Source organism: Oncorhynchus nerka, linkage group LG23 (assembly GCF_034236695.1).
Source record: "Oncorhynchus nerka isolate Pitt River linkage group LG23, Oner_Uvic_2.0, whole genome shotgun sequence".
NCBI classification, from domain to species: Eukaryota; Metazoa; Chordata; class Actinopteri; order Salmoniformes; family Salmonidae; genus Oncorhynchus; species Oncorhynchus nerka.
The window spans coordinates 29,749,884-29,762,075 of NC_088418.1; the positions used below are offsets into that span (position 1 = coordinate 29,749,884).

Below are 12,192 nucleotides of genomic sequence, written 5' to 3' on the forward strand. Positions count from 1 at the left end.
CGGGTTTGTTCATAGGTAGCTGTGGAAATAAAACAAAGTATTTAGGCTACTGATCTAGTGCAACATTTCATATCCAGACTAAATGGACATCTTAACTGGGACCTAGTTGGGTTAACCTTTTGGGCCAGACATGGACAAACCCATGTGGGCTACAACATGGGTCCCTATTAGAGGTCGACCTATTAATCGGAATGGCTGATTAATTAGGGACGATTTCAAGTTTTCATAACAATCGGAAATCGGTATTTTTTGGGCGCCGATTTGGATTTTATTTAGATTTTTATATACCTTTATTTAACTAGGCAAGTCAGTGAAGAACACATTCTTTTTCTCAATGACGGCCTAAGAACGGTGGGTTAACTGCCTTGTCCAGGGGCAGAATGACAGATTTTCACCTTGTCAGCTCGGGGGATCCAATCTTGCAACCTTATAGTTAACTAGTCCAGCGCAATAACGACCTGCCTCTCTCTCGTTGCACTCCACAACCTGCCTGTTACGCGAATGCAGTAAGCCAAGGTAAGTTGCTAGCTAGCATTAAACTTATCTTATAAAAAAACAATCAATCATAATCACTAGTTAACTTCACATGGTTGATGATATTACTAGATATTATCTAGCGTGTCCTGCGTTGCATATAATCTGACTGAGCATACAAGTATCTAAGTATCTGACTCAGCGATGGTAGGCAGAAGCAGGCGCATAAATATTCATTCAAACAGCACTTTCGTGCGTTTTGCCAGCAGCTCTTCGTTGTGCGTCAAGCATTGCCTGTTTATGACTTCAAGCCTATCAACTCCCGAGATGAGGCTGGTGTAACCGAAGTGAAATGGCTAGCTTGTTAGCGCGCGGTCATAGCGTTTCAAACGTCACTTGCTCTGAGCCTTCTAGTAGTTGTTCCCCTTGCTTTGCATGGGTAACGCTGCTTCTATGGTGGCTGTTGTCGTTGTGTTGCTGGTTTGAGCCCAAGGAGGAGCGAGGAGAGGGACGGAAGCTATACTGCAATACTAAAGTGCCTATAAGAACATCCAATAGTCAAAGGTTAATGAAATAGAAATGGTATAGAGGGAAAAAGTCCTATAATAACTACAGCCTAAAACTTCTTACCTGGGAATATTGAAGACCCATGTTAAAAGGAACCACCAGCTTTCATATGTTCTCATGTTCTGAGCAAGGAACTGAAACGTTAGCTTTCTTACATAGCACATATTGCACTTTTACTTTCTTCTCCAACACTTTGTTTTTGCATTATTTAAACCAAATTGAACGCTTCATTATGTACTTGAGACTACATCAATAAAATCAATTTATTATATTAAGTTACAATAAGTGTTCATCCAGTATTGTTGTAATTGTCACTATTTTTTAAAAAACGGCCGATTAATCGGTATCGGCTTTTTTGGGCCTCCAATAATCGGCATCGGTGTTGAAAAATCATAATCGGTCGACTTCTAGTCCCTATGGTAGCATTTACTCAGGCAGCCCAATACTGATGCTTTTTCCAATCACATCAGCTCTTTTGCCCATAATCAGAATTGGGCTGCAAGTGTAGATGTAGCCAAATTGACCGTTTTACCATTTTTATTGGGCTGTAGTTGACCTTATTCCCTTATGATTTATATAGTCATATTTTTTGACCATTCAGAATCAATTCAAGATCATGTAATTTGAATTTTTCTGGTCAGTCTGTTATAAAAGGCTGATTTATCTAGCTCAATTTACCATGGTATTTATTTTACTTCAGTTAGTGTTGGAGGCCAAGATTCTAATTTGTTTAGTTTCGGGTGTGTTTCATTTTTTTCTTTCTTTTTTTTCGAAAGTAACTACAGTTATAAAATTAAATACATAAATTTCACACAAAAAAGACATGATTCCTTAAAAATAATAAATTCCCAATATATATATATATATAATTTCCAAAGCGATTCCAATTCATCTGCATTCTGACCAAATGGCAGCCGTCATTCTGCTTCATTGTATTTGCCTCGGTAGCTACAAACATGGCTTGAAATTTGGACCGCGTATGCCAACAGCCGACAAATACAGCGAGTGCTGTGTAATTATCTACTGAGAAATATATACTCACAAAGCACGACATAGTCAACTCATTTAGTCTTTCACCCACCGGTCAAATCACTGTAGATGTACAATGTAGCTACAATGCCAATGTTTACTGTACTGTCTTTAATTTATAATTTTAAATTCTGTCACATTCCCCTCGCTCCTCAAAATATTGAATGCTCATGCGATTTCCCAAATCAAATCAAATTTATTTATATAGTCCCTTCGTACATCAGCTGATATCTCAAAGTGTTGTACAGAAACCCAGCCTAAAACCCCAAACAGCAAGCAATGCAGGTGTAGAAGCACTCCCTAGAAAGGCCGAAACCTAGAGAGGAAAGAGGCCAGTCCTCTTCTGGCTGTGCCGGGTGGAGATTATAACAGAACATGGCCAAGATGTTCAAATGTTCATAAATGGCCAGCATGGTCAAATAATAATAATCACAGGCAGAACAGTTGAAACTGGAGCAGCAGCACGGCCAGGTGGACTGGGAACAGCAAGGAGTCATCATGTCAGGTAGTCTTGATGCATGGTCCTAGGGCTCAGGTCCTCAGAGAGAGAGAAAGAGAGAATTAGAGAGAGCATACTTAAATTCACACAGGACACCGGATAGGATAGGACAGGAGAAGTACTCCATTTCTGCACAAACTTTCAGAAACCATCTCGGGAAGCTTATCTCCGTGCTCGTCGTCCTCACTAGGGTCTAGACCTGACTGTAGCTATGCGTCGTAAACGACTTCAGTTGCCAAATGCTCTCCTTTGATGGCCACGGGCACGCTGGAGAAGTGTGCTCTTCACAGAGGAATCCCAGTATCAACTGTACGGGGCAGATGGCAGACCACGTGAATGGGGTCGTGTGGGCGAGTGGTTTGCTGATGTCAACGTTGTGAACAGAGTGCCCCATGGTGAGGTTATGGTATGGGCAGGCATAAGCTACGGACAACGAACACAATTTCATTTTCTTGATGGCAATTTGAATGCACAGAGATACCGTGATGAGATCCTGAGGCCAATTGTCGTGCCATTCATCCGCCACGATGTTTCACCCATGTCGCAAGGATATGTACACAATTCCAGGAAGCAGAACATTTCCCAGTTCTGAGTCTATCTTTAAATCTAACCTATTATCTGACCCATCACCTTATTCATCGCTGGCAAGAAGTGACGTCCCAAAAAACTATACAACAGGTAAATTGTTCCTAGCCTCCCACGCATAAGCTACATTCAGTCCTTAACACAGAAACTGAAACTAAATAATATAATATAAAACTTAAAATAAATACAACATGTGTAAAGTGGTTCTGAAAATAAACTGAATTACAAATAAAAATCTTAAAACTAATAGCAATAAAAAGAATGTGAAAACACAAACTATAATAACCTTGGTGCATGCATGGTGTCTCTATAATCAGCTGCAGTGTTATCTGGCTGCAGGTGTCTACCACTAGGTCATGTCCACTGTGTGTGTGTGTGATGTCAACGCGTACCTTCCCCTCTACCCTTTTGGAATTTGACCAGTTCTACTGATTGTCTTCAGTTTCATTCTGAGACCAGCCACTAATATTATAGCTGTCAGGAATGTGTCAATATTCATTCCTTTATAAATTCCACACACAACCTTGTTTCATTTACTTTCAGGTTACAGTGCATTCTTAAAGTAATTCAGACCCCTTGACTTTTCCCCCACATTTTGTTACATTACAGCTTTATTATACAATTTCTTAAATTGTTTGTTTCCTCATTAATCTACACACAATACCCCATAATGACAAAAAGGTTTTTATACATTTTTGACAGTTTATAAAAAATAATGACATTTACATAAGTATTCACACCACTCAGTACTTTTTTGAAGCACCTTTGGCAGCGACTTCAACCTTGAGTCTTCTTGGGTATGATGCAACAAACTTGGCACACCTGTATTTGGAGAGTTTCTTCCATTCTTCTCTGCAGATCAGATGTTCAATTATATTTCCTTCGATCCTGACTAGTCTCCCAGTCCCTGCCTCTAAAAAACATCCTCACAGCATGATGCTGCCAGCACCATGCTTCATTGTAGGGATGGTGCCAGGTTTCCTTGTCATTCAGACTTGTCATTCAGACTTGTCATTCAGGCCAAAGAATCATAAAACACGGGACGAGATGTTAAAAACTGTCCATTGTGCCAATAGATGGAATGCACACACATGAGATTTGCCGTGATGTTGACAGTGGCATGGGAGGTTTATTTATTAGACTGGGTTAAGATGTCAATTTTGGGACACATCCTCAGTAGTGTGCCTTCGAATCAGTGGGTGTTTCGGCCTTTAATCACTAAACACCCTCATCAAAGGTGGCCAGCTAAAGGGTGATCAAGCCTTAGCTTGTGTCCCATGCCCAATTAAGATGTCCCATGGGACTATGCAAGGCAGGGGCGTCCTCTTCCCTGAGCCAGCCCTACAGCTGACCGCATACCTCATATGCCCTCCTCAAGTTGGAGGGATCTGAATTGGGTTCTCAGGTGGGGGGTCATGAAGTTATAGCCCAGCAAGGGTCCTTCCGTTTGATCCAGATCCACTGGCTGCCTCTTTCAGCTGATTGAGAAACTGCTCTGACGGTCTGCCGCAGAGCCTGTCCATGGATTCCAAGTTCTTTCAGCAACCTGATGGTGGAAGAAGCCACGAATCCTCTGCATCCCATTTCAACTGGCCAGACTTTTGTATTCCAGCCACGCTGAGTTGTGTCTGCTGCCAACTCTGTGTAACGCAGTTTCTTACGCTCGTAGGCCTCTTCAACAGAGTTTTCCCACGGGACTGTGAGCTCTATGATGTACACAGCCTTTCGGGAAGGGGACCAGAGTACCATGTCTGGCCTAAGGTTGGTAGAAGCAATCTCAGGTGGAAAAATGAGTTGCTGGCCAATATCGACAAGCATCTTCCAGTCCCGGGCCATGGCTAGGTGTCCAGTTTCTGGCTTCGTAGGAGGATGCTTGGGCCTTTTCTGTCCCTCCCGGATGAATGTTGTTGTTTTGACGGGATTGCTTGTTTTTGGAGGTAATGAATTGGTTGCACTCCTCTTGGTCTCAAGTGCTGCAGCCAAGCTCTTGAGGACCTGATTGTGCCTCCAGGTGTAGCGGCCTTGTGAGAGGCTGGTCTTGCAACCTGTCATTATATGCCTGAGAGTCGCTGGAGCTGGGCAGGGGGGGCAGGTTGAATCCTCGCCATACCATTGATGTAGGTTTTTTGGTGATGGAAGCACATCATAAACAGCTCTTATGATGAAGCTGATGTTGCTTGCCTCCAGTTGATCTTTCTCCTCTCCAGGCCTTCCCACCGTGTCCATTGCCCTTGTTTAGCAAGAGAGACAGCCTTTGCACTTCTTGCAGTCTCCTCCTGTCTGCGCACCTCCTCGACCACCAGCTTCCTGCTTTCAGATGTTGTTGCCTTATGGAATGTTGGTTTGCTTGCTGCCAGGCCAAAGCCTCCTCTTCCATGCTGGATATTCCCCACAATGTCTTGGTGTCTCAGGGCTGATGTTGCTTCCCGCGCAGCCTTGGATGATGTCCATTTCTGTCCAGTTTGTAGGGGAGGTGCAGCCTTGCTAATGGTCTGGTCTTTGGAGTCCTTCAATGTCATGTGAAGTCTTACTTTAGAGCACTTTTACTCCTCCGTTAGACTTGCAAGAGGTAGTTCAAGGACCCCTTTGCCATAGAGGCCGATGTTACTCAGGCATCAAGGCTTGAGCTTCCCAGACAGTAGGGTCTTGTTGATGTTCTCAAGACCGTCGGCGATGTCCTGCCTTACTTGCTGCACTTGAACTTTATCCCGGAGGCTTTTGTTGTACCATCTACCCAGGCTCTTGATGGGTTGCTCAGACACCGTTGGTATCGGGTCATCTCCAATGCAGAACCTCACAGTTATATCTTGGTTTCATCAGACCAGGGAATCTTGTTTCTCATGGTCTGAGAGTCTTCAGGTGCCTTTTGGCAAACTCCAAGCCGGCTGTCGTGTCTCTTACTGAGGAGTGGCTTCTGTCTGGGCGCTCTACCTTCTGGAAAATTTTACAATCTCCACAGAGGAACTCTGGAGCTCTGTTAGAGTAACTATCAGGTTCTTGGTCACCTCCTGACCAAGGCCCTTCTCCCCCGATTGCTTAGTTTGGCCTGGCGGCCAGCTCTAGGAAGAGTCTTGGTTGTTCCAAACTTCTTCCATTTAATAATGATAGAGGCCACTGTGTTCTTGGGGACCTTCAATGCTTTAGTCATTTTTTTTGGTGCCCTTCCCCAGATCTGTGCCTCGACATAATCCTGTCTTGGACACAATTTCGTGTCTCATAGCAAATGGTCTGAATACTTATGGAAGATATTTATTCAAAAAAAAAATATTGCATTGTCATTTGGGTATTGTGTGTAGATTACATTAAAAAAAATAAAAAACTTTTAAAATCAATTTTAGAATAAGTCTGTAATGTAACAAAATGTTGAAAAAGTTAAGGGGTCTGAATAATTTTCCCGAATGCACTGTATAGACATAGAACACTGTTCTGCCCACATTTATGGTGCTAGGAGTTATTTTTTAACAGGTTTTTCATTGAATTGAATACACATTTTAATGAATATACGTTGGAATTGTTGACACATACGCACTCACTCACTGATAATATTTTACATAGATTCTGTTATCAGAAGCCCTGAATGAGGCCAGTGCCACTATCAAATCAGAAGGCAAGGTACATTTAGTGCCCATGATAATCAGCCAGCCAAGGTGTCATAATAAAGGAGATAGTTGGTGCCAGTAATAAAAGTCCTGGTAGCCAACGTCTATCAATGCCATCCTCAATTGTATTTTCTCTGTCCATCATTATCTCTCTCCCTACACTTTCTCTCCCTCCCTATCTCGCTCGCTCTCTTCCTTTGTCTCTCGCTCTGTCTTTTTCTGCAGCCCTCCCAAGGAGGAAGAGTCTAAAGGCTCAGAGATGCAGGAGGCTACAGACAAGCGCAGGTCGAAAGGGGAGCGCTCCCACACACAACCGGTCACTGAGTTTGAGGTGAAGAGGGTGAGTCTGTTTAAAAGATCTGGGTGATAGTGTGTTCTACTATAAGAGCAGTGTATGGGTGTATGCATGAGGATGTGTGTTAAAATTGGGATGAGTGTTCTTGATCAGTCTGTGGGGTATGCGTGAGAATTGGTTTGTGTGTATTTCAGGGTTGAGTTGTGTGATACAAAGATGGATTGAGCGTGTTCATGCTAAAAATACAGGTCTTGTGAATGGTAGCTACAGGCCAGGGTAAGTTTATTAGCAATGGAGTCTGGTTTTGAAGATGTATTGAAAAACGTTACACTGTAGTTAACCTTTATCGTTGTTGCAATTCTTTCCCCTTTTTGTTCATTACTACCTTTGACTACTCTCCTCTATTCCCCCTCTCCTTATTTCTCTCCACCTCCTTTCTTCACTTCCTTTTCCTCGTCCCATCTCGCTCTCTGTTGAATTCAAAATGCTTTAATTGGCATAAAGGACAAGGTCAGTGTTGCCAAAGCTAAGTGATTCATATTAAAGAATAGTAGCTATAGTACTAAAGAAAGCAATACTAAATTAGTGTTTCTGTCTAATGCCCTTTTGTGGGGAAAAACCTAATTCTCATTGGCTGGGCCTGGCTCCCCCCTGCCCAGCCATGTGAAATCCATACTTAATTTTGTGTATATAAATATATATACGATGCCTTTGGAAAGTATTCAGACCCCTTGACTTTTTCCACATTTTGTTAAGTTACAGCCTTATTCTAAAATGTATTTTTTTTATCCTCACAAATCTACACACACTACCCTATACTGACAAAGCGAAAAAAGTTTTTGCAAATTTATAAAAATATAAAAAACATACCTTATTTACATAAATATTCAGACCCTTTGATTTGAGACACGGAATTGTGCTTCAGGTGCGTCCTGTTTCCATTGATCATCCTTCAGATGTTTCTACAACTTGATTGGAGTCCACCTGCGGTAAAATCAATTGATTGGACATGATTTTGTCTATGTAAGGTTCCACAGTTGACAGTGCATGTCACAGCAAAAACCAAGCCATGAGGTCGAAGAAATTGTCAGTAGAGCTCCGAGACAGGATTGTGTCGAGGAACAGATCTGGAGAACGGTACCAAAAAAATGTCTGCAGCATTGAAGGTCCCCAAGAACACAGTGGCCTTCATTCTTAAGTGGAATAAGTTTGGAACCACCAAGACTCTCTTTCTAGAGCTGGCCGCCCGGCCAAACTGAGAAATCAGGGGAGAACGGCCTTGGTCAAGGAGGTGACCAAGAAGCCAATGGTCACTCTGACAGAGCTCTGGATTTCCTCTGTGGAGATGGGAGAACCTTCCAGAAGGACAAACATCTATGCAGCACTCTACAAATAAGGCCTTCATGGTAGAGAGGCCAGACGGAAGCCACTCCTCAGTAAAAAGGCACACGACAGCCTGCTTGGAGTTTGCCAAAAGGCACCTAAAGGACTTTGACCATGAGAAAAAAGTCTGATAAAACAAAGATTGAACTCTTTGGCCTGAATGACAAACGTCAAGTCTGAAGGAAACTAGTCAGGATCGAGGCAAAGATAAATGGAGCAAAGTACAGAGAGATCCCTGATGCCATAAGTATTCAGACCCCTTTAATTTTTCTACATTTTGTTACATTACAGCCTTATTCTAAAATGGATTAAATCAAGATACCCCCATAAAGTCAAATTGGAAAGATGTTTTTAGGAAAATGTATGACAAATTAATAAAACATTTAATGCTAATGTCTTGTCACAAGTATTCTACCCCTTTGTTATGGCAATCCTTAAGTTCAGGTGTAAACATTTTCTTAACAAATCACATAAGTTGCATGGACTCACTCTGTGTGCAATAATAGTGTTTAACATGTTTTTGAATGACTACCCCATCTCTCTACTAAACTCAGAATTATCTGAGAGGTCGAGCCGTGAATTTCAAGCACAGATTCAAAGAAGTGCAGAGAGCAAAGAAGGGCACCTATTGGTAGACGGGTAACAAAAAACTGACATTGGATGTCCCTTTGGATGGTGTATCAATACACCCAGTCACTACAAAGATACAGGCGTACTTCCTAACTCAGTTGCCACAAAGGAAGGAAACCACTCAGGTATTTTGCCATGAGGCCAATAGTGATTTTAAAACGTTACAGTTTAACGGCTGTGATAGGAGAACTGAGGATGGATCAACAACATTGTAGTACTTCAGAATACTAACTTAAATGACAAAGTGAAAAGAAGGAAGCCTGAATACAATACTAATATTCTAAAACATGCATCCTGTTTGCAATAAGGCACTAAAGTAATACTGCAAAAGAAATGGGCAAATAAATGACTTTTTTTGTCCAGAATACAAAGTATTACGTTTGGGGCAAATCCAACACTTCACTGAGTACCACTCTTCATATTGCATGCATCATGTTATGGGTATGCTTGTCCTCGGCAAGGATTACCCACTGGGCACAAACTGGTTGAATCAACATTATTTCTATGTCATTTCAACAAAATTAAGTTGAACCAACGTGGAATAGACATTGAATTGATATCTGTGCCAAGTGGGTAGGAAGATTTTTAGGATAAAAAGAAATGGAATAGACCTAAGAACAGGCAAAATCCTAGAGGAAAACCTTGTGTCTACTGGTGACACTGGAAGATAAATTCACCTTTCAGCAGGACAGTAACCTAAAACACAAGGCCAAACATACGCTGGAGTTTCTTACGAAGACGACATTGAATGTTCCAGAGTGGCCTAGTTAGTTTGGACTTAAATTGGATTGAAAATCTATGGCAACAACCAACTTGACAGAGCTTGAGGAATTAAAAAAAAAAAAGAATAATGGGCAAATATTGTACAATCCAGGTGTTCAAAGCTCTGAGAAAGACTGACAGCTGTAATCGCTGCCAAAGGTGATTCTAACATGTATTGACTCAGGTGGTTGAGTAATGATCTAAGCAAGATTATATAAATGTTTTATTTTCAATAAAAATGAAGTTAACATTTTTCTTCAGCTTTGACATTTTATTTTGTATAGATCCTTGACAAAAAAATCTATTTGAATCCCACTTTGTAAAAAAAAATGTAGCTAACTATTGTACACTCTAGATGTTGTAATTTCAGTTAGGTTTTCTGATTCATAATTCAATAATTCCCTTGTTCCTCCCTCCCCCCGTCCAGCTCTCGTCCTCCAGTTCCCCCCTACCCCTCTCCGACCAAACACCATACCCCGGAAGCAAGGACGAAGAGGACAAGTCCCCTATACCCTCCCAGCCTGTCTTGCTGCAGCGCCAAGACTCGGGCACCCGCAGCGGCATCAAGGGCATCCTCAAAAAGAGTCGTTCCACTAGTGTCGAGTCGGACTACAGTGAGGGAGGAACCCCTGAAAGCACCCCCACCACCGGGGTGGTCCGACAAACCAGCGTAACCCTGAGCCACCCCGAGAGCGATGAGGAGAAAACAGAGGAGGTGGAGGAAGAGGAGGATGAGGTGTGTTTTCTCACTTCTTAGTATGTGAAACAGTTTGAGGATCTGAATGTATACACATCTCTATATAATCTCCATTGAACATGTGTTTTAGTCTAGGACTGGACTCAATCTGTACCTGGGAAATTGGCCCTATGCAATATAGTGTCCACACTAGTTTCCCACTATGAGCATCTGGAATATGTGAAATACTTTCTTTCAGTTGAATGACTGTATAATAGATAAATTGCCCATAGTCGGTTCAAATTGCTAGAGCAAATTGTTCCGATGATAATACCCACCAGAGGGCGAAATCGTCTTGAGAAATGTTGGTTTCAATCAGGACTAAAAGATGACCCCGACATCCGCTTTATAGAGCTGCAATCCGGTGGCGGATAATGGTTGCAATTGAGATCAGCTGTGCGGGGTGATTTTTTTTTTTTATAGCATGTGTTGATGATTTAACGAGCGATCAGCCCAATCAATAATTATTGTTATTTCAGGAAGATGAGACGATAGTGGACGATAGCCCCGACGGAGGGAGTTTCAGTACCCCCCGGATGCAGAGGGGCAGTGGGCGTGGTGGTAGCAGTAGTTCAGCGGAGGACCTTCAGAGCCGGACCCCATCTCCAGACGAGAGCCTGGGGGAGGAAGAGATGGAGAAGATGTCGTCGTTGGACACGGAAGATGGGGAGGATCAGGATGTGGATAGCAGTCTGGACAGCAGTGTGGGGTCATCCCTGAAAGAGAGGTGCAGCAGGGGAAATTCAAACGCATGCACACAAGCGTTTTCGTTTTGTAGACATCGCCTACCTATCATAAAACAAATGACTGATACAGATCTGCGCACTTCGTACATGGAGATTTACAGCATTTCTACCTCTACAGTGTCTTTTGTATAAACATACTGTAAGATGCATGTTCTATGATATTGTATAAAGAAGATATATTGCGATTCAGATGTGGTCCTTCACACTTTGTGTGTTACTCTGTTTAAAAAATAGCCTATACATTACATGTGATTTTTCTTTGCTAGTAAGGCCTACATTGACTGCCCTCCTCTCCTTCTCCCAGGCTAGCTGAATTGAGCAGTGGTGAGGAGGAGTGGAAGGCCAAGCTGAAGAAGCCCAAGGATCTGGTGCAAAAGTCCCTGGCTGACCGTTTCAACCAGCTCCAGGACTCTGGAGATGCCTGGAAGAAGAAGGTAAGTCTGGGCCTCTGAGTCACTCTATACAGGGTACTGGAGCTGTTTGTGAGGAATGAGGCTGGATTTAGGCTTTGGAGGGTTGGAGAAACTCTGGGTCTGACAAGGTTAAGGACTGGAGGCCTCTGAAGCCTGGGCCTCTGGTAGTGATCACGACCCAGGAAATGTGACCTGTCTGTAAAGACTGACTCGGCCTGGGTTTTGTGGTGGAAATGTGCTGATTCAGTTTGCCTTCCTGTGTGTTGTGCTAAGAAGAGTAGGGTGGGGAAGAGGAGGAAGACAACGAGAGTGTAGTAGGGTGGGGGGAGGTTGAGGAAAGGGTGAGTGTGGCTATTGAAGGGAGGGGAAGGAAAAGGGGGAGGGGGGGGAGATTTGGGAGTGGTTGGGCGATGAGGCCAAATCCAGGGCCTAGCCATGCAGCCTCCCAGAGAAAGACGCACTCGTAAAAAATAA

The 12,192-nt window shown here is 42.8% G+C and overlaps 1 protein-coding gene across 4 annotated transcripts in view; it reads left to right on the forward strand.

The window, feature by feature from the left end:
• The window catches only part of svild (supervillin d), a 108,851-nt gene that overhangs the window by 56,692 nt on the left and 39,967 nt on the right, over positions 1–12,192 (forward strand). For 3 of the 4 annotated variants that reach the window (XM_029629661.2, XM_065008036.1, XM_065008037.1), the window contains exons 6-9: positions 6,979–7,093; positions 10,251–10,559; positions 11,039–11,286; positions 11,610–11,739. In XM_029629661.2, the coding sequence (XP_029485521.1) occupies positions 6,979–7,093; positions 10,251–10,559; positions 11,039–11,286; positions 11,610–11,739 (802 nt within the window). The remainder of the gene's footprint in view (positions 1–6,978; positions 7,094–10,250; positions 10,560–11,038; positions 11,287–11,609; positions 11,740–12,192) is intronic. The other variant, XM_029629662.2, reaches the window with a different exon arrangement.